Source organism: Pinus tabuliformis, chromosome J (genome assembly GCF_031772625.1).
Source record: "Pinus tabuliformis cultivar Carrire ecotype Pingquan chromosome J, CPIR1, whole genome shotgun sequence".
Taxonomy (NCBI): Eukaryota; Viridiplantae; Streptophyta; class Pinopsida; order Pinales; family Pinaceae; genus Pinus; species Pinus tabuliformis.
Window position 1 is genome coordinate 442,868,121 of NC_142295.1, and position 25,055 is coordinate 442,893,175.

Sequence of the window (25,055 nt, forward strand, 5' to 3'; positions counted from 1 at the left end):
TGACTTCACTTATAATCGATAGCTCGCCAAGTAGCTTTTTGGGGTTAAGCCATGGCTCCGGAGATAACGTCAAATAACATGAAGAATTGATATCTAAATTACCTACTTGCAAATGAAAGTAAAATCAAGTCACTTCACTTATAATCCAATAGCTCGCCAAGTAGCTTTTCGGGATTAAGCCATGGCTTTGGAGATAACGTCAAATAACATGAAGAACCTGGTATCTAATTGCAGAAACGAAAGTAAAATCAAATCATTTCACTCATAATCCGATAGCTCGCAAAGTAGCTTTTCGGGGTTAAGCCATGGCTCTGGAGATAACGTCAAATGTCATGGAGAATTTGATATCTAAACTAGCTAACAACAACAAATAACACTGAAATCAAAGCATAACTGAAAGTGAAAAGCTAAAAAAAACAAAGTCAGCAGAGAGGCCAATCTCATGTCACTATTTGATGCAAAAATTATATGAAAACGCTCGAGCATAACCTATCCTGAAACACACTGATCAGTGTTAGCAAAAATATACAATGCTGGAAAATCATGTACAGGAATGAAACATTAACACCATAAATGAATTATGAAATATATACAGGTGAACAAGCTATGAAATATTTACAATGGAAATAAGAAAACGATACATGAAGACTTTACAGAAATAAAGAAACAAAACCTCAGCCAGCAGGGGCCCTCTGCACGGCCTTGGTTAACACGCTGTCAATCCAAAATTACGCTCAAACAGTCATAAGAAACAGAGTCTTTATATTGCAAAACAGAGGAAGTATCCTCTCGTTACAACAGCAGGACTAATGCTACGGCAACAGTATATAAACTAATAGCAAGGCTATATCAAAAACTAGCTACATGCGTTTGCAAACGCGTTATTTATAGAGGAAATTACATAACTATTTTTCTGTGAGAAACCTTCAGCAGAGGGCACGTAAAAAGACAAAACCCGTGAGCTTAGCGTCTTGGTTGCCATGATCATTCAATCTACAAAAGGTGGATGTTGGATTTATGTCGTGGAGACGGTCTACAGTTGTCAAAAGGGATCCATGGATCTAGGAACGGTCTCGGACCTTTCACGTGCTGAAAACAGAGATCTGTTTGCTGTATGACTCCTTGTTTGACCGTCGTTTGACCAAGGCTTTCCGTTACGAATTTCACTAAACAGATAGGACCTGGTCCATGTTCAGATCATTCCTGAACTACCCACGTGCCTCGTTTTACTTGCCGACACTTGTAACCTATAGATCAATAAAAACAACTGCCGAATCACGAGTCAGCTGCGAAAAGTGGCTGCATTCCGCAGCTGATGAGCAAAATCTAAGTCAAATAGCAAACACAAAAATATAGTTAGAAAACCACTTAAATGCACTCTTAGAATCAATATGCAATGATCTTTGATAGCTTATGGGGCACTGGTGAGGGAAAAAAAGGTCTAGGAAAGTATGTAGAAGAGAGGTAGTTTTAGGGCTCAACATACCCCCACTATGAAGGTGTTGCATGTCCTCATGAAACCAAAACTATGACCATCCTCCCTTCAGTTCATTTGTTCTGAGACCTCTGCTAATACATCCAGCCTTCTTTTCTTCTTCCTTGGTACCATTGTCATCCTAGGCTTTCTCATTATGTACCTGTATTTGAGGTTGATAAGAGCTCTGCTCAACCTCCTGCTCTTTTTCTTCAATTTCCTATTTTTCTTCTACCACAGCCCAAGATGCAACATGGTGTTGTCATGGATAATTTTATCCAACCTGCTCTGTTCTTTCAATGTTTCATTTTCTCTTTTGATGTGTCTATTCAGGACTTCCAGTTCAAAAACTTCCTGTTTTAGTGATTGGATTAAAACTTCCTAGGCTGTATTAGGTTGAGTAGATGAAGTGCCTTGGTCTGTTGCAGTATTCTCCAATGATTCAATAAAATCATACATTTCTTGTTGGGTTGGATCTATTTCAGGTGTAGCCTTTCTTGGACTGACCCCAAAATCTGGTTGAGAAGGACTGATCTCAAAATCTGGTTGAGAAAAAGGAGAATGTTGTGGGCTATGGTCAGGAGGGATTGCTGGAGACTGTTCTGGTGTTTCCCCTCCTAAGTCTATGAAGTGGGCCCCTTTAGTTTGTACTTTCTTCAGTTTACCTTTAAGTCTGGAGCTCCTCCTTAGATTCTGTGAGCTGGTGTCTCCTTTCTCTACACTCTGTTTTTCTTTCCCTTTTCCCTTTGTTGTAGTTGATTGTTCCTTAAGGTAGATTAGTCTTTCAGAAAGTATTTGATCCTCTTCTGAGGAAGGTTCTGGGGTTTGATAGGCAGCTTCAATATTTCTTTTCCCCTTTAGTTTCACTTGCTTCCTAACCTCAGTTCTTTCTTTCCTACTTTCAGACAACTTTTCTTCCTTACTAGTTTCTTTAGCTATGTTAGTAGGAGTATCCTGAATGTTCACACTTGTTTTCCTTCTCCTACTTTTCCTTGCTGAGCTACCTTCAGGTGTTTCAGGTGGGTCCTGAAAGAAGTTTCTAATCAAGAACTGTTCCCAAGTGTCCTTTCTTTCCTTCAATTGTTTTTCAATCAGAATTTTAACAAGGTCGTGATGGTAAAGGTGAGGCTCTACGTCATCCAGATTCTTTTGTACAGTTGTGGACATCTTTTTCAGGCTACTCAACAGGAAATAAGGCAAATTGATGGTTTGATTTTCCAGAAAATTCATTAGTAACCTGATGTGGTACATGTACATGGACCCAAACCGTCCTTCACATGTAATAAACTTCTGAATTATCAATAATAAACTAGTCCACTTTTCCTCTAGAGCATAAACATGGATTTCACGTTTGAAAACGGTTATATCTATACCTGGGTTACGTAAAATAATCCTTCAGGCCCTCTCATAAAAGTCTTTGTTTTTGAACCACTGTTCCCCCTCCTGTGGGAGCTCCGTTTCTGCTGCAAATGATGCCTCTGTGACTAAAAATTTGAGATCTCCAACCTCAACTTCCACGCCGTTAAAAGACCTTGCAAATGTCTTTGTGACTTCTTTATTGTGACCTCTGAATTTCTGGATAAATTGCAGCCACCGTGCCTTCCTTAATATGCTTTTTAACTATGGATAACCCTCTATGAATTTAGGCCCTTCTGGCTCTTTTCTTACCAGAAGGTCCATTCCTTCCTCCTGCCTTAAAAATACCTCTGTGAGTGATGGACTGTAAGTGATGGATGGACGGAGGTGGAACGGTTGTGTGAGCGGAAGTTGTAAAATAAAAGAACACAGAACATGTAGTGAAAATGAGTTCACGGAGCGGAGGCTTGTAAAAACAGGCCAGTACTAACAAACACAACTTCAATGGGAGAGTATGGAAATAGAGTGGGTCTGGCAGAACTTTGAATTAAAAGGTTGCGGAGTAGACGTTAGCATGCTCATAAAATGACTGCGGATTTGTGCGGCAGAGAAGAGCCGTGGTCAAATAGATTACGTCTTCATAATTACCCGGTTCAACAGGTGGAATGCCAATGTACAATTAAGTACGAGTTAGATTCAGAAGCGGATCATGAGGCTGTTAGAAATTGATGCGGAGTTCGTGGTCGAATTATGCAAAGGTCATGGCGCAATTATGAAAGCTATCAATGCCAATCATTACACATAATGGATCCGGTGGTTTCACAACTATATAGATTATGTGCTTTAAAATGCTATTTGAAATAAATTTTGCTCATACCTTAGAATCTTACCACTTCCGTCCACTGACCTTTGATTGGCTGCTTCTTGTTGGTGCTTTAGGTGCTAACATCTTCAAAATATTTTCCTTTTCCATACCTGCATTTGGTTTTCATCATTATTTGGCTAACATTTGACTGTCAGTGCTGAGTAACAGAGTATTAGCTGCGGAATCAACAATCAGCTGCGGAATCAGTATTCAGCTGTGGAATCAGAATTCAGCTGCAGAAACTGACACAGTGAACATGACTGAATGGAGATGGATGGAAGTGAATGATGATTGAATGAATGATATATGAGAATTGGACATGAGAGGACTTTTATTGGCGAAATGTGATGATGAAATGGAATGAAATGAAGTGAAGTGAAGTGAAGTGACATGAAATGGAATAACTATGAATGAAAATGAAAGGGTCTTTTTGGAAAATATAGGGCGTCAGAAGTTTCTGATTTTCGCCCAGTATTTTTTGTATAAGACTGCCAATCAGTGATTGGTTTTCAGGTTTATACAAATTATTATTATTATTATTATTTTCTTAAGAAACAATGAAAAGAACAAAGACTAGGCTGGTGGAGAAGAAGGATTCTCCTTCACCAGCCTTATTGCAGAATTATCTTGAAAGATTTTGACAAATTCCTCTTTTGAGAGTGGCTTATGATATATCTTCAATCTGCGACCATTTATAATGAGAGGAGTTTGATACTCATCAATGGTTTTGATTCTTACCGCTCCATTGCTAAAGACTTTGTCAATCTCATATGGCCCAAGCCAATGAGTCTGAAATTTACCTTTGAATCTTTAAACTTGGAATCAAATAGCAATGCCCAATCTCCTTCTTGAAACTTTTTCTCCTTGATGTATTTGTCATGCCACTTAGCTCTTTGATATTGAACTAGATCATTTCTTAGGATTGCTTCTTGTCTAATCTCATCTAGTTCATTCAACTGCTCCATTCTATGCTTTTGAGCTTTTGATAGATCCATTCCCAATTGAATTGCCATCTTGAAGGTTCTAACTTGGAACTCAATGGGGAGCAGAACTTCTTTCCCATAAATAAGTTCATATGGAGAATGTCATGTTGTGTTCCTCCATGTAGTTCTGTAGGCCCATAAGGCTTCAGGAAGCCTTTTTGCCCAATCTCTTCTGTGTAGATGAACAGTCTTGGTAATGATGCCTTCAATAACTTTGTTTGTGGACTCTACTTGAACATTTGCTTGCGGATGGTAAGGAGTAGATTTTCTGTGCTTGACCTTGTATTCTTCCATCAGCTTCTCCACCAGTTTGGATATGAATTGACTTCCCCGATCTGTCACAATTTCTCTTGGAACACCAAAGCGAGTAAAAATATCCTCATAAAGAAAACTAACAACTGAGTGCTAAGTAGCAGAAAATAATGCTTTGGCTTCTACCCATTTAGTGACATAATCAGTACATAACAATATATACTTTCTCTGTTTAGATGGTGGATTAATAGGTCCAATAAAGTCTAAAGCCCATTTTTCATAGGGTTCGATGAGTACCTGTGGTTGTAATGGCATCTCATTTGAGAGGGTAGGTTTCCCTACTCTTTGGTAGTTGTCACATCTTTTGACATATTGTTTTGCATCTTTGAAGAGGGACAACCAATAATATCCTAAAGAAAGGATTTTATAGGCTGTCCTTTTGTTAGAAAAGTGTCCGCCGCATGGTCCATCATGACATGCTTTGAGAATATCAGGCATTTCATCTTCCCTAACACATCTTCTGATCACAAGATTTGGCCCTGTTTTAAACAATTCGTTAGAAATCCATGAATATTTTGAACTCTCCTGAATAATCTTTCTTCTTTCACTAGGAAATAAATGTGGAGGTAGTTTCCCTGTAACCAAATAGTTAGCTATATCTGCATACCAAGGAGTCTTAGTAGTTACTGCAAATAAATATTCATTAGGAAACTTGTCCTCTACAGGAGAATCTTCTTTAGTATTCTGAATCCTAGACAAGAAATCAGCTACTGTGTTTTGTTTCCCTGGTCTATCTAACACAGTAATATTGAATTCCTGTAAAAGTAGGAGCCACCTTGTAACTCTGCCATTAGTAATGGGTTTGTTCATTAGATATCTAATTGCAGAATGATCAGTATGAATAAAAGTTTCATAGCCTGTTATATAATGTCTGAACTTATTGATTGCATGAACAACAACTAAGAACTCTTTTTCAGTCACAATATAATTCAACTCGGTGGGAGTTAAATTTTTACTGGTATAGTAAATGGCATAAGAAACCAAATCTTTTTGTCCCAACACAGCCCCTAGAGTTGTATCTGAAGCATCTGTAGAAATATGGAAAGCAAGTTTCCAATTTGGTCCTCTCAAGATAGGTGCTTCAGATATTCTTGTTTTCAAAGCTTCAAATGTTGATTGGCAATCATGACCCCATTTGAATTCACATTCTTTTGTAAGTAGTTTAAAGAGTGGAGATGCTATTTTGGTGAAGTTTTCTATAAATCTTCTATAATATCCAGTAAATCCCAAAAAACTTCTAACATCTTTTTGACAATTTGGAATTGGTAACTTGGAGATGACTTCAACTTTTGATCTATCAACTTTAATCCCATCCTCTGAAATATGATGTCCTAAAACAATACCTTCAGTAAACATCATAAAGCATTTTTCATGGCTTAATAAAAGGTTTGTTTATTTACATCTTAGAAGGACTTTTTCTAAATTTTCTAATGCCTCTTCAAATGGGTTACCATAAACTGTAAAATCATCCATATATACCTCTACACACTCATGGATTAGATTAGAAAAAATTCCTAGTACTGCTCTTTTGAATGTTGTGGGTGCATTACATAATCCAAAAGGAAGCACTCGATAAGCAAAAGTTCCCCATGGACAAGTAAAGGTGGTCTTATCCTGATCCTCAGGTGCTACCTGAATTTGATTATAACCACTAAAACCATCCAGAAATGAAAAGTACTTTTTGCCTGCTAATGTATCTAATACTTGATCGATAAAGGGCAAATGAAAGTGATCCTTCAAAGTTGCTTTATTCAATTCCCTGTAATCAATGTACACTCTCCATTTACCATTCTTTTTGGGTATTATAACCAAGGAGAAACCCATCGGCTATCTGAAATTGGGTAAATGAAGTTTACATTGAGTAGTTTTTGGAGCTATTCTTTCACAATCTCCCTAAGATTTGGATTCATCTTTCTCTGAGGTTGCCTGATTGGTCTACTGTTTTTCTCGATATAGATATGATGGATGCAAGTCTTAGGGTCAATACCTTTCATATCAGTATACTCCCATGCAAATGCAGCAGAGTGTCTTTGCAAGATTCTAGTTAGCTCTTCCTGTTGTGACTTTTCCAAATTTTTGTTGATATTCAATGTTTTACCTGGAAAAATTTCAATGGTAGAACTACCAAACTCTTCCATAGAGTAAAGAGACATTTGCCTTGATGAAAAATATTCAATATCAGAATCTAACTGAAATTGTGTGTGTTCATACTCTGAAGATGTTTCAAAATTTTTTAATGTGTTCAAAATTTGACTATCTTCACTAATTTCAGAGATAGTAAAGATAGGTTGTATAATATATTCATCATTGACCCATTCATTGTCTCTTACTTCTGTAATTGATTTTGCTGGAGGATACAAATTGAATTTCTTTGTCGAACTACCATCAGAAATGTACATATCCCCAGATCTACAACTAATGAAAGCATCAGCTATGGCTAGCCAAGGTCTTCCTAAGATGAGTGGGTGCCCTCCTAGATTACTTTTGGGAGTCAAAATCATGAAGTCTACTGGATATTCCCAAGAATCTAAGGAGACTGAAATATCTTCTAATACACCATCTGGTTTGATTATTGATCTATCTGCAAGTTGCAGTAAGGTGGGTGTAAAAAGAAGATTAGGAAGTTTAAGTTGTTCCATAGTCTATCTACTCATAATGTTTATAGCAGCCCCTAAGTCAATCAAAGTATTTGGAATTTCTATCCCATTTATGTGTGTCTTGACGATTGGACTACCTGGATCCACATATTTTTTCATGGTAATTTTTCCCATCATGATATCTGCAATTTTTCCTACCAGGTGGATTTTTTTTGTATCTCTTGGTTTCCTACATGGTCTTTTGAAACTGAACTCCTTTATTTTTTTTGCTAGAATAGGAATCTCTCTAATGGCTTGTAGCAAGAGAATCTTGATACAGACATTCTTTAATTCATCTAGAAAATCATAGTCAGGCAACAAGATTTGTTTTTCCACCCCCTTGTCAATTGTAATCTTTCAGGGAAAGGAGGCGTGGATGAAGATGCAGGTTGCTCAACTATAGGAGTTGTGGGAGTTGACTCTTTTTCTTTTTCTTTTTGAATGATTGGGTTTTGAAGAGATGCTTCATCAGAACCTTTATTGATTCTAAGAGAATCCTCCTCAGAGGCATCTTGCTCTTGAACATCTATAGAAGGTTTTTCTAAAACTCTACCAGATCTGAGTTGAACATCATTAAGAGGAACAATCATATAGGTAGGAAATTGTTGTCCTTCTACCATGTAAGCATTCTGAGGATTTTTGTTGTGGGATTTGGTAATAGTTGGGCTGTTAGTTGATTTGTCTTTTGTTGAAATGGAAGCAAGAGTTGAGAATTTGGATTTTGTTGAGAAGGTTGTTGTTGTGGAAATGGTAATGAAAGTTGTGGGTTTTGAATTGGAAGTTGTGGATTTTGTTGCTGATTTTGAAAAGATGGAGGATATTGATAAAATTGAGCAAATATCCCATAGGGATTTTGCACCCCTTGTGCCCATGATTGGTATGGATTTTGAGGTTAGGGCCAAGGTTGTTGCCAAGAATTCCAATTTGGTGGGAGCTGAAAATTCATAGGATTGTTAAATCCTTGATTTTGTTGCCCTTGCCAAGGTTTTCTTGAAACAAAACAAAGGGATTCTATTGAATTTGGATCTTCCTAAAAGATAGCTTTGAGTCCAGGAATTGAAGGACAATCCTTGGTCTCATGACTTTCTGAGCAAATCATACATGTTTCTACAACTTTTGCATCCAAGGGGCATTCCCTTAGAGCATGTTTCTTTCTACATTTTGGGCAAAAGATGGTCAAGGCATCAACTTCTGCTTTCTGCTTGTTTTGAATTTTAAGGGTGTCTAATTATTCACTAAGGCTCCCTAGAATATCAGTTTTGAACTCATCAAGCATATTTCCAATCTCTGCCCTACTTACTGATCCAGTTGCAGATTTGTTTGCTCTAATAAGAGAAGGATCTCTAGGCCCTTTTCCAGTTTTAGATTTTCCCCTTTAGAGATGGACACATAGTTCTGCTATGTCATGAAGTGGAAGTTGAGAAATGTCTCCCTTCCCCATCATGTTTAAAATATCTATCCATTCATCTCTAATGGCTTTCAATAGAAGGGCTTTCAAGGTTTCCTCGTCTAAATTACTCATTTTCGCTCTCTTTAAGTTATATTGAAATCTTTCAAGTAAATCCTCCAAGTTCTCATCTTCTTTTTGCATCATTTTGAATACCTCATCCTTATGATTGGTGGGCATACAATAATCCAGGTATCTATCCAAAAATGTTTGTTTCATTTCATTCCAAGTTCTAATAGATTGAGTGACTAATCCCATGAACCATTTCAAAGCAGCTCCTTTCAGTGTTGAAGGAAACAGTTTGAGTTTTTTAGAGTCTTCCATATAGTCATATGTTCGGCACAAGACTTCAAACTCAAATAGAAATGTTTTAGGATCCTCACTTCGCAACCCATAAAAGTTTGGGAGGACAGATGGTGAAATGTTATTCATTGTTGTATGGGTTTCCTCATTGGCTAAAGGGAATCCAAATGAGTTATCTCCTTCCCTATTTCCCCCATTATTACCTCTACCTCCTCCATTGTTACCTCCATTATTTCCTCTTCCTCTACCTCTACCCCCTCCTCCAAATCCATCTACTACTTCTTCTGTCATGATAGTTTCCTCGGTGTCTTCTGGTTCTTCTATTAATGGCTGACGAGAGAGAGTTTCTCCCTTTCCTTCTTCTTCAGGTGATTCTACTTCTTTGATTACAATATGTTCCCCTGTAGAAGTGAAGAAAGGTTCTTCTCCTAGATCAGATTTAGTAGATAGTGTGGGAGAATCTTCTAATTCAGCTGTTGCCCCTTGAATTCCAGGAATCTTAAGGCTAGGAGTATGAGTCTGGGATGGAGGTGTATCTTGTCTATGCCTTGAAGTTGTTGGAGTTGTGAAAATCGAACTTTTGGCCCTAGCTATAAACCTTCCCCTAGAATCTCTTGCTCTATGCATGTCATTTTTTTTTAAATTTTTTTAGTCGGGCTAATAATTCTCTTTCTGATCTTCCAGATCACACTAGGTGCAAGAAGAGAGCATAATCAAGAAATTATTGAACTAATAATTCTCTTTTCTAATCCTCGAGATCACACTAGGTGCAAGAGGAGAGCATACTTCAAGAAGTTATCAATTTTTCCCTTTTTTTTTTTTTTTTTATGTAAGAGATCGGCTACCTAGTTACACTTCCCCGGCAACGGTGCCAAAAATGTTTAGTCAATTTAACATGTCCTAAATTGCTACATTAATTATCAATTCGGGAGTCGTAAACTGATGAAGTGTGGCGCACTATATGTGCAAGACAACCTCTTTCTTACTTTTTATTGTTTTCAATTTTATTTTGTTTTGGGGTTTTGTCTTTGTTTGTTTCCTAATGCAAATGGAAATCCTATTCCTAAGTTTTAAGAATACTTTAGAAGGCAAGTATGGATATAGATTTAAGACAAGGTTTTATGTCCCTTATGATAACTTCCAGAGCTTAACACTTCAAAGGATCTCAAAACATACTAGTGATAAAATTAGTACTTGAACAGGAATGTAAATGTGCAGCTATTCAAATCAAACAAATGATGAAATACTGATCATGAAATCACTGTCTCTGCTGCTCATCTAAATACAGAAATAAAAGTTAAACTATTGCACTCAAACAAACCAAAAATTGCAGACTAATGAAAGTAAGATCAATTGACTTCACTTATAATCCGATAGCTCACCAAGTAGCTTTTCGGGGTTAAGCCATGGCTCTGGAGATAACGTCAAATAACATGAAGAATTGATATCTAAATTACCTACTTGCAAATGAAAGTAAAATCAAGTCACTTCACTTATAATCCGATAGCTCGCCAAGTAGCTTTTCGGGGTTAAGCCATGGCTCTGGAGATAATGTCAAATAACATGAAGAACCTGATATCTAATTGCAGAAACGAAAGTAAAATCAAATCACTTCACTCATAATCCGATAGCTTGCCAAGTAGCTTTTCGGGGTTAAGCCATGGCTCTAGAGATAACATCAAATGTCATGAAGAATTTGTTATCTAAACTAGCTAAAAACAAGAAATAAATAAGACTGAAATCAAAGCATAACTGAAATTGAAAAGCTAAAAAAAACAAAGTCAGCAGAGAGGCCAATCTTATGTCACTATTTGATGCAAAAATCATATGAAAATGCTCGAGCATATCCTATCCTGAAACACACTAATCAGTGTTAGCAAAAATATACAATGCTAGAAAATCATGTACAAGAATGAAACATTAACACCATAAATGAATTATGAAATATATACAGGTGAACAAGCTATGAAATATTTACAATTGAAATAAGAAAACGATACATGAAGACTTTACAGAAATAAAGAAACAAAACCTCAGCTAGCAGGGGCCCTCTACACGACCTTGGTTAACACGCTGTCAATCCGAAATTATGCTCAAACAGTCATAAGAAACAGAGTCTTTATATTGCAAAACAGAGGAAGTATCCTCTCGTTACAACAACAGGACTAATGCTACGACAACAGTATATAAACTAACAGCAACGCTATATCAAAAACTAGCTACATGTGTTTGCTAACGCGTTATTTATAGAGGAAATTACATAACTGTTTTTTTGTGAGAAACCTTCAGCAGAGGGCACGTAAAAAGACAAAACCCGTGAGCTTAGCGTCTTGGTTGCCATGATCATTCAATCTACAAAAGGTGGATGTTGGATTTGCGTCGTGGAGATGGTCTACAGCTGTCAAAAGGGATCCATGGATCTAGGAACGGTCTTGGACCTTTCACGTGCTAAAAACAGAGACCTATTTGCTGTAGGACTCCTTGTTTGACCATCGTTTGACCAAGGCTTTCCTTTATGAATTTGACTGAACAGATAGGACCTGGTCCATGTCCAGATCATTCCTGAACTACCCACGTGCCTCATTTTACTTGCCGACACCTGTAACCTATAGATCAATAAAAACAACTGCGGAATCACGAGTCAACTGCGGAAAGTGGCTGCATTCCGCAGTTGATGAGCAAAATCTAAGTCAAATAGCAAACACAAAAATATAGTTAAAAAACCACTTAAATGCACTCTTAGAATCAATATGTAATGATCTTTGATAGCTTATGAGGCACTGGTGAGGGAAAAAAAGGTCTAGGAAAGTATGTAGAAGAGAGGTAGTTTTAGGGCTCAACACCAGACTACAACAGCAGGATGTATGTTGGGGTTTCCACAGGGGAAGGTGAACCACTCACCCTATGTTCACATGTTGGGGTATGTACTCCATAGGGAAAGATGAACCACTCACCTTGTGCTCATATAGCTCCAAGAGGTACCCCAAGCCCCCAAGAGCTCCCAAAGCTCAATGTCCAACTCAATCAGGATCCTCATGGGAGGGTTTGTCCATAACTCCAAGTCTCTCTTTGAAGGCTAAGAATTTGGCCTCTCCCACAGGCTTTGTGAGGATGTCAGCAACTTGCTCATTTGTCCTAATGTGTTGGAGTCTTATTGCTCTCCATTGTACCATCTCAAGGATAAAATGGTACCTAATATCAATATGCTTGGATCGGTCGTGGAACACGAGATTCTTTGAAAGACGAATGCCACTTTGATTATCAGAATAAATGATGGTGGTATCCAACACGTGCTCAAATAGCTCACTGAAGAGCTTCCTCAACCAAATGGCTTCACAACAAGCTATACTAGCTGTAATATATTTAGCCTCAGCGGTGCCTAGTGCAACAAACGTTTGTTTTCGGCTCATCCGTGAGATGGAAGCGGATCCCAAAGAGAAACAACATCTAGATGTGATTTTTCTATCCACCACACTGCCAGCCCAATAGACATTACTATATCCATGTAATCTCAAATCCCCTCAGTCCATGGTTGATAGTACCATGAAGACATCTTAGAAGATTCTTTGCAACAACACAATTTATATGATGAGGCTCAACCATAAATTGACTCAATTTATTAACAACAAAGCATATGTTCGGTCGTGTGTTCACCAAGAACATCAATGCTCCCACAAGTTGTCTATATTTGGTAGGATTTTCCAAAACTAGACCAGCAACACTTCCAAATAGCTTCTTGAAATTTTGTTCCATTGGTGTAGTCACAGGCTTGCAGTTCATCATGCCACATCTTTCTAACAAATTCACAATATATTTTCCTTGAGAAAGGAAAATCTCACCTGGCTTTTGCCAGACCTCCAAGCCTAGGAAGTAATGCATCAATCCTAGGTCCTTCATCTCAAATTCAGAAGTCAACTCCCTCTTACATTGATAAATGAGAGGGTCTGCACCAGTTAGAAATAGATCATCAACATATAAGACCAAAATAAGTGGCATGTCCTTTTCAACCTTGAAATATAAGTTTGTATTAGCATATCTCCTTGTAAATCTCAGATTCATGAGATAGCTATCAATCCTCTCATACCAAGCCCTAGGGGCTTGCTTTAACCCATAGAGGGCTTTCTTCAACCTGCATACATGAGTTTTTCTATCCTTCTCTTCAAACCCCTGAGGTTGTTCCAAGTAGACTTCTTCCTTAAGTGAGCCATGTAAGAATGTGGTCTTGACATCCATTTGATGCAGGCTCCATCCTTGATTTGCAACAAGAGAAACTATGGATCGTATAGTGGTGTATCGGGCAACTAGAGCAAAAATATCATCATAGTCGATTCCTTCCTTTTGTGAGAAGCCACGAGCCACGAACCTTGCCTTGTATTTCTTAGCACTTCCATCAGCTCCATGTTTAATCTTGTAGATCCATTTCGAAGTGACTACAGACTTGTCCTTGGGGCTAGACACCACTTCCCAGACATTGTTCTTCATGATTGACTCATATTTTCCAACCATAACATCTTTCAATACCTGGTGCTTCACAGCTTCTTCGAAAGTGCAAGTTTTGGTTTGAATGATAGTAGTCATAGCAAGAAAGTATCCTTGATACTTGGTACACAATAGTGTTCGCAGCTTCTCCCCATAAAAACTTTGGCAGGCCTTGATCATGAATCATGCCACAGGTAGCTTCCATAATTGTACGATTTTTTTCTCTTGCCAACTCCATTTTGTTGTGGATTGTATGGAACAATGAGCTCCCTCTTAATACCTACCTCTTTGCAAAAGTTATTGAATTCATTAGGTTCATATTCGGTTCCATTATCAGTTCTCAATGTCTTGATCTTCTTGCCTGTTGTTGTCGCTCAGATTGTACAGGCACCGCGACAACGGCTCAGGGCGGGGGCTACCACTTTGATCCCCGCCCACTCTGTTCTAGCTATCTCCCAACGACATGCTATGGGGGGTAGTCCCTATGGAAATATGAAGGTGAAAGACAAGTTGATAACCAACAAGTTCGAGAGACACAGTTGAGTGGCCTAGCTACTTGGTTAAATTTAACAAGATTCAAAGATTAGATTAGATTTAGATATGAGACCAGTGCCTTATGGAGTCAAAATTCTTGATTATTATAATTTAAGACCAAGTAACTGGATGGACAACAACTGCTTAGATGATTAACTAACCTATATGCTATGCAAATCGTAAGACCTAGGTGTGATGCAAGGCTCGGTTAATTTTAAATTAGATGCCTATTCTAAATGGAACCTCTCTCTTAACTGTTTTGAGATCAGTCTTTAGAGAAGGTTGTGGGATGGAAGCCAACAAATGCTTGATTAACTATACCTCCCCCTGTGTTCCAACCACCCAGTGCCTCCAGCATTGCAGAGACTGTGGCTCTGACGATTGCAAGGTCACTATGTTAACCACTAGAAAGTTGATGAATCCCTCAAGCTAGGTGAGAAAGGGTGGCCCTATGAGTCTATCAACCAAGCTTATGCTTGGAGGTAAATTATTAATGCACTTAGGCCTAAAATGCTTATGCAAGGAATGAGAGTGGGTCTTGAGTTAAGATTGTTTATGTTCTTTAAGTACTTGATGTCAATCACCTTGTAGCAAGAGTACTTAATAATGAATTGAAAGAAAATCTTAAAACAAGGCAAGTGCTTAAAGATATAAGTGTCAATGTTAAACAATAGATTAATCCACAAGATGCTTAGCAATTTAGAACAATTATCTAATTTAACAATGATTACTTGGGACGATTTAAGATATGCCAATGACCAATGTTAAGAGATGCGCACTTAGAATGATAACCAATGAAACTTGAGATGCCAATGCTTAAGATAGACAACAAATTTACCAAAGCTTCTTAGAGAAATTATCCAATAAATTCTCAACAATGCTTCAATTAGATGCTAAACACAAAGATGCCAATTAGATCTAAACTTAGGCAATATGACTAATTAATCAGAATTAATTAAGTCAAGGTGTGAATGTTCTAGAAACTCACACGGATCGACTTCAAGTTAATCCTAGCCATCCACTAAGATTTAATCTTGGCCGTTGAAGTCTCAACAGAGGATTATAAGAAGAAGTCGATGGGCACTTGGAGAAGACACTGGAGCAGTTCGATTTCATGAGCAGATCAATTTCCAGAGTAGCAGCAATCAGTTGTTGGAGAGAGAGGCATTGAGATCGAATGAGTGAGTGAGGGGTAGAGACAGTGATCTGGAGGAAATATTTTCCAGATTCCAAGAGGCAGGAGCAAGAGAGCCGAATTATACCAGAGAGGCAACCCTGAGGGATTACGTAGTGCTTCAGTTAGGTAGATCAATTTGGAGAGAAGAAAATTTGTTCTCAGTTCCAAAGGCCGAGAAGGAGTCCCAAAGGGCCGGAGAGACAATTTTCTCAACTTTTAGAGGTAGAGCGACTTCATCATAGCCCAATCCAAAGCAAGTTGTCCAGCCAGCTATGCAGAGTAGCGCAAAGGCTGACACAGTGCTCTAGGAGGCCGAGTTTTTCATAGGGAAAGTCCAACTAGAGATTGCTTGTGGGAGAAGGGTAATTCCCTTTAGTATTTTACTCAGATTTTCTTGCTATTTGGATTGCCAGTTGGGCATCCATACATGTACTCATATTTCACTGCTGCTTAATAAATAAACCCTTATTGCTACACTAATTTACCCAAGTTGGGTTTTTTCTGAGGACATTGGTCCAAAAATAACTGTGTAAATTTATGTGTTTGTGCTATCATTTCTTCTAGTGTTTATTCTTCTGTAGTTTTAGTTGTGTAGGTTGTGTTACCACTCAAACCAGCAGGGGACCTCAAGGGGTTCTTAAGAGGGCAACTGCTAGGTTAAGGACAATTGTGGAGGCTTGGCCCATTGTCACCACAACTAAGTCTCCCTACTCTTTACGAACTTTCAACAATGGGAGGAGTCTTGTTAGTGTAGGGATTCACTTGTAAAGTATATGTCAATGGATAGGTGAGAAGTGACCCTGAAAACCATTTCCCAAGGATGGAGTGAAGGATGGAACTTGCTTGTGCTTTAAGCAAGGGGATTGGTCCACCAAGGGTAAGGGGTGAGGATTGGAGGGTTGAGGGAGAAAGAATAGGCTTATAGACAAGGTTCTCAATCCCTATAATCCTTGCAAAACTTGGATTCCCAAATGGTCCTTGAAAATAATATTTATTGTGAAGTGGGACCACACAAGGCCAAGTGGACCTATCCAAGGTTTGGGGATGGAATGTAGCAACAAATGATGTTCCTATCCTGGACAAAGTGAGGGGAAAGGACCAAACAAGAATACTCTCTTCAAAAGGTTGAATTGATCCTATTGAGGTCTAGCCTTGGGAATGCCTAGGCACGATTTGATCCTAGAGCTAGGGCTTGAGATTCTTAGAGATTCCACCATTCAAATTGCCTCAAATTTGGAGGAGAGGGAGGGGACCCACCAGCGCAGTAGCCTATAGGAGATTGAATTTTTTCCTTGGCTCAGTTCGCGAGAAATTGATTCCCTAGGTTACCTAATGGGACTAGACTTGGGGAAAAAGACGAAAATGGTTAAAAAAGGGTTGAAATGACCACCCATTTTGAGGGATCAGTGCCTAGTTCACTTGGGGATATGAAGTCAAGTATAATGATGAGTAAGAACTTGGTTTCTTGATCAAGGAGGCCTAGAAAGTCAACTTTGTCCAATGTTGAGAGAAAGAAAAGAAAAGTGACCTTCAAGCATTTATAATTCAAAGAAAATGATGCAATCTTCTCGAGATAAATAAACCTCTAGGACATTTCATTCAAACAACATTGGCCCATATATTAAGTAGCTAAAATATGCTCAATTCCACATTTCGACAATTGAACAACTAGCCCTAATTTTAGCCATATGCAGCAATAAGCATAATAGCATCAAAATTTACTTACAATGTTGTTGACCAGTACCGGTCAACTACCCATGCAGTACACCCTCCTTTTTTCTTTGCAAAAAGGGGCAGCACCTGATCAGCGTGTCGTGCCATCCTGCAGTCATCAGCAGCTTAATCATTTTGATTGTAAACCCAGTCTGCATGTATGAATTGTAAATAATCTTAGCAGACATGAGTCGTGTATGTGAATTGCCTAGGTGGACCTAACTTTCCAGTGGTAATCTACGTCCCGGAAGGTTTTTCGTCTCAGCGATCCATGGATCGGCAGAGTTTTCCTTCAAACCTGACCCCAAAGCCAGGATGGATTTTGTCATTAGAACTTTAGGAGAATCCTAGTGTGTTGATCTGCTAGATTATCGTTGTGTCGCAGAGCTGGGTGATTTGTGAGGGTCTGTATTAAGTGGGTTTGTCCCCTTGAGATGTAAATTGTAAAAAGTCATCATGAAATGTGTTTTGAGGGTTGAAAATGTTTTGAATCCCCTCATGAGTCTTAAGTCCTAGGTCCTAGGTGATGTTTCCGAAGGCTTAGTTCGATGATCCATTTTAAATGAATTAAGAAATTAAAAAATGAATAAAAATAATAAAATAATAAAATAAATAAAAATTAAAAAATGAAATAAATAAAAAATAATAAAAAATTAAAAAATAAAGCAAAAACCCTAACTAATAAAATAATAATATTTTAAGTGAATGAATGCAAAATACTATTTTTAATAAATCGACGAATGAGATCAAGAGATGTCTTGATCCTCATCAACGGTCGAGATCATTTCAACATGGATCACTCAAACTAGCCGTTGGGATCATTTCCTTTAAATAGGGTGCTAGGGGTCATTTCAGATCAATGGAATTCGATCTGTGAGTCTGATACTGAAGAAGCTCTCTTGTAAATCTGTTTCTGGTTAATAAAAGAAGACTTTGGGGTCCATATCTTGCTGGTTTTACTCTCTTAAAATGCTGTGAGATTGTTTCATTTTCTGCATATGTTATTTTCAGCCGTTAATAATAGCTTTTTGTAGAGTATTGTGAACACAGGTATCTTGTTCACTTGCTAGGGTTTGGGTGTTATTAGGGTTTCTGAAGTAATGGCAGGTATCTCCATTACTTTTTGAGATCTAGCAGCATTTTTGCCCTCTTTACTGATGGTTGTTCTGAGCTGTGCAGAAAACCCTTTCTGAAGGAAATTGTGGGCGTTCGGGGAAGTTCTCGGCTGAACCAGCCAACTCCCACAAGCATTTTTTGCTGAGCCCAGTTGGATTTGATCCTGGGTTTATCATTCAGTTTATTTTTTAATTTGCATGAGAGATTTTCTGAAGTCCTTCACAGTGAAAATCTGAATTTTCTGTTTCTTTAAAAAAAAAAAATTGTGCTTATTGTTGAACCTGGCTGTTAAGGGGCCAAAATTTGTACATTAATTAGCTGATCTAGGGTTTCAAATTTGTTTTATTCAGTTTTCATTAGGGTTTTGTTTTTTTGTGTACAAGGTGTTCATCAATATCAGATTTTCAAGAGTTTGCGGCGGCCCAGATTTATCAAGTGTCATCATCGTGCATCCGCCTACGCGTAGCTGTACCATCTACCACTGTATTCAGCAAGCCACCAGCATGCGATTTCTAGTGTGGGAGGCTCGAAAAACATTTGAAACTACAAATTTCTTGCTATATTCACCATCAGCTTAGGAAATCATTCCCGGAAATTTGCGTGTCTTTATTTTGAGTTCTGAGGAAGGCGTTTCGTTCATTAAACGTCGGCTTGGAAAGAAGAAAGTTGCTGGTCCTGCAGCCGTCAAGCTCTTTGCTAACACAGACGAGATACCTGCAAAATAACGAGAGAAGAATTAGTTCCATCCATACATTTTCTGCGTTAATTGCCATTTGAATCATACAGAAACGCTGGCGGATTCTCTTGTTGTATCCGCATAGGGTATCTGGATGAAGCATCAATTGATCAGTCGAGAAATTTCAGTTGAATATCGGGCATCATTCAACACCGAAGTCCGAGAGCAGTGCCAAGATTAAATGCTGGCTCATCCGCCGTCCAGAACTGAAAACCGCAGGTAAGTTTCAATCCAAACGCACGCAGAAGAGTCACGGTTTCAGGGGTTACGCCGGTCAATTTCATCGTATCTGCAAAGTCGATTCAACGCCACCGCCGTCTGCTATCAACTGTCCAGGTAAATCAGGGTTTGACGGTGAGGAATTGCAGTAAGGGCTAAATTTTTGGTTTTGTGCATTCGCTGTTCTTCATATTTCGTTCGGTGCGAATTGTTGTAGTTACAGTCTTAACGTAGCGTGTTTTTTCCTCTTTTGTATGTTACGTAAGTCTTTTTTTTGTTTAGGTTTTAATTATAGTTTCATTTCTTAGCTTTAGTTTTTAGATTAATAAATCTTAATATAGTTCCGTTTATATTTGCTTTAGATTTTTTTTTTAAATTGTATTTTAGATATAATGTGAAAAGGTTTAGCGTAGGGCTTAGGCTTTGTTAGATTTATTTTATTTTATGTTTTAGATTTTAAGTTTTAGTTTAAATAAAGTTTTATAAATTTTAGGATTTTCAAATTTTCATTTTTATAATATAAAAAAATCAAAAAAATGTTTATGTTTTAGTTTTAAATTTAATTAGATTTTAGTTTGATTTAATTTTGTTTTATTTAGATTTGTTTTAATTAAATTTTTAATGTGTTAGCCTTAGTTATATTTTGTTAGATTTTTTTAGATTTTAATTTTTATAGTTAATCATTTTCTTTTTCTTTATAGATTTTTATTATATGAAAATTAAAAAATAAAAAAGGATTTATTTATTTTAATTTTGGTTTAGTTTAATTTTTTATATATAGTTTAGATTTAGAATTTTCATTTAAAAAAAAAAAAAAAAAATTTCGAAAAAATATAAAAATATTGTGGAAATTTTTAGATCCAGTTATTTTCGGGAATTGTCATATCTTTCATGCTGAGATCTAAATTTTCAAGTCGAGATGCGAAATTGATATCTGGTTAATGGTTTATGATTCGTGGTGGTTTAAAGCATTCATTTTTTTGAAAATTCTCAATTGCTGGATATCGTTTTGGTCATTCTAAGAGCATTGTGATTTAGCTGATGATAGATGATTGCTGTTCATGGTCCATATTTTTATATCATTTAACAAGTAATCATTTTAACCACAATCTCTTAAGGCACTGGTCTGCTAAATTAATCAAATCCATCGAGTGCTTTTTATATCGTATCTCGTGTCTCCCAACCAACTGGTCGACAGTTGGTCTCATCATCTCACAGGGACTACCCCCCTTAGCCGCGGGAGACAGGCTTAAACGGAGGGATCGGGGATCAGAGTGACAGCCCCCGGTCTGAGCGTTGTCGTGTCAATCTGCGCGACAACAAATGTTATAGAGTATATCCAACCAAAATTTTGTTTGCTCAATAAAGCTCCAAGACAAGAGAAATAGCCCAAATCCATACATCAAAATTCATCCATCTCCAAAAATATCCACCAAGGAAAAAGTGCGAAAATTCTCTATGATCAGAGAGATCCCAAGTCAAGTGATTATACAAATGAATGTATCTAACATCAATATATAGCCTCCTAAGGAGTTCAAATTAGCCTATGGGCCCTTAATGATAAAATAATGTGCAAATAATAAACCCTAATGGTGACAAGCCCACCATACTAGCTCATAATGTAAAAACAAGCCTCACAAGGGGCCAAATAATGATGTATGCATGTTGTAGGGCACTCCAAAGGCTCATTAACATCCTAAAGTGCCATATTGAGGAATAAATTCCTCGGAATATGATGGACAAGGGGGTGGCCCCTTATTCTCCAAGTAGGAGATCTGTGGTGTTCTTAGTGGGTCTAAGGGCACATCAGTAACCCCATGGCCCTCCATATGAATCAGAGATGTCTGTAGATCCTAGGCAATGGTCCAGGTGGTGGAATGAATGTTGCCATGACATCGTACAAGTACTGGGACACCTGCCAAGAGTGTGGGATCTTGTGGGGGGCCGCTAGGCATAGTGTACCAATCATGTCACCATCTTCCCAAAAGTGGATCGGTAGTAGTCTCTGAACATCCATGAAGATCTGTGGAGGGTTGTCTGCTGCTGTGGAAGCCCATGGCTCTTCTATGCACACCCTACATGTGCCAATGTGGACCTCTGGGGGTCAGGATCCCTTATAGGAAAACCAAACCCAAATGGAAACCACCTGCAATCCTCATAAGATCCAATGCGTCCCCTAGGCTTCCAGTACAATCAATGATTATAATAATCAGGTAAAGGAGCTTACAAACCATGGATAACAAAGTGGGCACTTAATAATGGCATGCCCTTCCGTAGTGAGCTTCGGCATGTGCTAGTGTCTCCAAACTCCAAAGGGGGTTAGCCAAGTACCTTATTAGGTGGTTTCAGCCCTTAGAGGAGATAGTATGTCCAAGGTACACTCTTCTAATGGGGATGGAAAATGACAAATAGGTGAGATGGATTAGGGAATGAGAGGGGCAGCCCTGGGGCACATAATGGGGCATAGGGTTAGCTAGATAAGGGGTAGCCCACACTTGGGTATATAATGTATAGGAGGGAGCAGTCGTGGTACATGAGATGCCCCGGTCTTGATTTTTCCACCCTTCTTTATATTCTTTTTTCCTTTTATGAATTTTCTTTAATTAACTGCTCAAGGCTCAAAGGAAAAGAGCATGATGTGTATAATATAGTAGTGATTACCCCTTTTGAGGTAGGGCGGTTCATTACCCTCCAGGGGTTAGGACAATCATGGGTTCTGGATGTTAGAGTTCTAATAAATATTGAAACTTGTAATCTTACGTAGCGATCTTATCAACTGTGTTGTCAGTCTTATCCTTATCTATTGAGTCATCAGTCTTATCTTCTAGCTATCGTTAGAAGCCTCTATTGTTCCTATAAATTAGGCTCATGTATAGCTCATTTTCTCAAGCAATGAAGTATGTTTCTCTTCGTTCTTCATCTTGTGATCTCTTGGTAGAAGGATTGTTTAGCTTTGCAGTTTGATCCTTGGGTATTTTAATACTCTTTCATGGTATCAGAGCGATACTGCGAGCTCCCTTCTCATCTTTTTTGAGATCTATTTTAAAGTTTTTAAGATCTAGTTTTGGATCTAGATCTATTGGGGTTTGAAGTTTGCTGTTCTGTCCTTGAAGCTGCTGGAGAAGAGCGTGGAAGTTGTTGAGGTTTCATTCACCGTAAGTTCTCAAAGCTCCATTCAAATTTGACATAATTTTTCCATAATTAATTTGCCCATTTTTTAATTTTGCCCGTGATTTTTTTTAAAAAGGAGAAAGGGTATTTAGAAAGTTTCCCTGCAAATTTTAAAGGAGGAAATCATATGAGTAAAAGGTTAATTTGCTTAGGCCATCATTAAAAATTCTTTGGATTTTATCCTCATTAAAATTATTTTGAAATTCTTTGTTTTTTTTGGGCAAATATTTTTGAGTTAAAAAAAAAAACTTCAAAAATTATTGGATTTCTTTTCCCCGGGTAAAAGAAGAATTGGGAAAAATTTATTGACTGAGGTAAAAAGGAGAATCTGGGCAAAAATTATTGGCATTTCTTGGCATTTTGTTACTGGGTAAATAGAAGTTTGGGCAAATTTTTTAGCATTCTGCAGTAGTTGTAAATTTTGAGTTTTAATATTATCGCGGAGTTAAGGATAATAGAGTTACTTACTTCGTACAATTATCATACCTGGAAAAGAAAAATGCAACAATTGTTGCAAGCTAAGGGGTTGTGGCAAACATTAAGTGAAAACCAGCCGAATTTTACAAAAGAAGTTGAAAATTTTGCCTATAAGAACAAATTGGATGAAGCAATGGGGCTGATTGGGTTGCATGTTTCAGACAACCTTTTATTTCATCTTGAAGAATGTGAGACTCCCAAAGAAAGTTGGGAAAAACTAGCTTTTGTATTTGGAGGTATCAATGAGTTCCATGCATTAGAATTGGAAACTAAATTATCAGCCCTAGTACCTGATGAGCATGCCTCTATTGAAGAGTATCTTCCTCAATTCAGGTCCTTCTTGTCTCAATTAAAAGCATGTGGCAAGGAGAAAAAAGATGCTGAATGCATTTTCTTGATTTTGTCAAAATTAAAGGGTCCTTTTCAGGTTTTTGCATCTACCTTCTATGCATCAAGGGATGCCCTTGGTGACAAATTTCAAATGCCCAACTTTGAGATATTTTGTGATCGTCTCATACGAGAACAATCTAAGCTCGACCAACTAGATGTTCTCTCTAGCTCTTCAAATCAAGCTTTGGTGGCTCATAACTCCAAAGGTAAGCAAAAAGCTCGGTTTCAACCAAAGAAAAATTATGCACAAGCCCGTGAATCTCCCTCCAAGCCTAATCAGAATACTAAGTCTTCTCCTCTAGTTTCTAAGAATGAAGAATCCTCCTCAAAGACAAACAAAAAACAGGAAAAGAAGACCAAAACAGATGAAATTTGTACTTTTTGTGGCAAACAGGGACATATTGAAGCAAGATGTTGGATAAAGTTGAATGCCTTAGAAGAGGCCATGAAGAAGCACAATATTTCAATAGGCAAGGGACATGCTCTATCAGCCCAAGCCATATGTAAATGTACAAACAATTGGATACTTGATTCAGGGGCGTCACACGATGTGACTTCTTGTCAAGACTTCCTTCCCTCTACAACTCATAGCGACATCTCACAAATTGCAGTTGGTGACTACACAACTTGAAGTCTTGGGATCAGGTACTGTACAGATGACACGTGTGCATTAAAAATGTGCTCCTAGTTCCTGAAATTTCTGCAAATTTATTGTCCATTTATCAGATTTGTCATTCTGGTAGTGGGAAAATTGTAGAGTTTTCTCCAAATGAAGTAGTCATTAGAGCGCTACATGATCCTGCATGCTATCGGACAATCTGATCATGCTTCTAGATTATATAATTTTGTCTACTTCGAGCCTTCCTTTGCTTTTTCTTTCATAGCTCATGTTGATTCATTGAGTAAGCTTTGGCATAAAATATTTGGTCATCTCAATTATAGATATTTGCAGCAGATGTACACTCAAAATTTGGTTTCAGGTCTTCCTAAGGTTTCATGTATTGACGAAGTATGTGCAAGTTGTGCCCTTGGCAAACAACACCAAGATCCCTTTCGTAAAGGAAAAGCCTCAAGGGAAAAAGAACCTCTTGAGTTGGTGCATAGTGATCTAATGACATTTTCAACTCCTTTTTTAGGGCCTAAATATCATGAAAATTCCTCAACATGAATTCTAACTGCAACAGCTGATGATATTACACCTATTTGATACATTCCTTTAAACAAATTACTTGCGTTTTTCTACGAAAAATATCGTAATATATACACTACAGCCTTCACTTAACTAAATTATAAGCATAAACAAGATACTGAGCAAGAAAGAAAATACGACACAATGGACACCGTTATTTTTGGACAAATGTCCTCGAAAAAACCCAATGCGGGAAAACTGGTGCAATAGTTATGAGGGTTTATTATTATTAAGCAGTAGCCAATTCTGAATACATCTCTGGAAGCCTCCCGACAATCCAGTTATAGAGAATAAACCTGACAGAGAGATTTGTGATATTACCTCACACTATCACTAGAAATCCTGGTTGATCCTGCCCCTAGAAAGATTGCCCCCAGCTTTTCTGGCTGCCTCTGCGTAGTATCTATGTCAGTCCAGCGTCAAGCTCTTTGGAGACAGCGTCAATCCTCTGGCTGGTTGATTTTCTGCCCAGGTGATT

The 25,055-nt window shown here is 37.9% G+C and overlaps 2 protein-coding genes and 1 long non-coding RNA gene across 7 annotated transcripts in view; 2 read left to right on the forward strand and 1 right to left on the reverse strand.

Annotated features, from left to right (window-relative positions):
* Positions 1 to 25,055, reverse strand: part of LOC149227721 (uncharacterized) — a 473,804-nt gene that overhangs the window by 52,137 nt on the left and 396,612 nt on the right. The gene's annotated exons all lie outside the window — the stretch shown is intronic.
* The window catches only part of LOC149227722 (uncharacterized), a 410,007-nt gene that overhangs the window by 51,966 nt on the left and 332,986 nt on the right, over positions 1 to 25,055 (forward strand). The window lies entirely within an intron of this gene.
* On the forward strand, positions 23,021 to 24,019 carry LOC149227723 (uncharacterized). The gene has a single exon (XM_089376856.1). It carries the CDS (start codon positions 23,021 to 23,023, stop codon positions 24,017 to 24,019), a length of 999 nt encoding a protein of 332 aa, XP_089232982.1.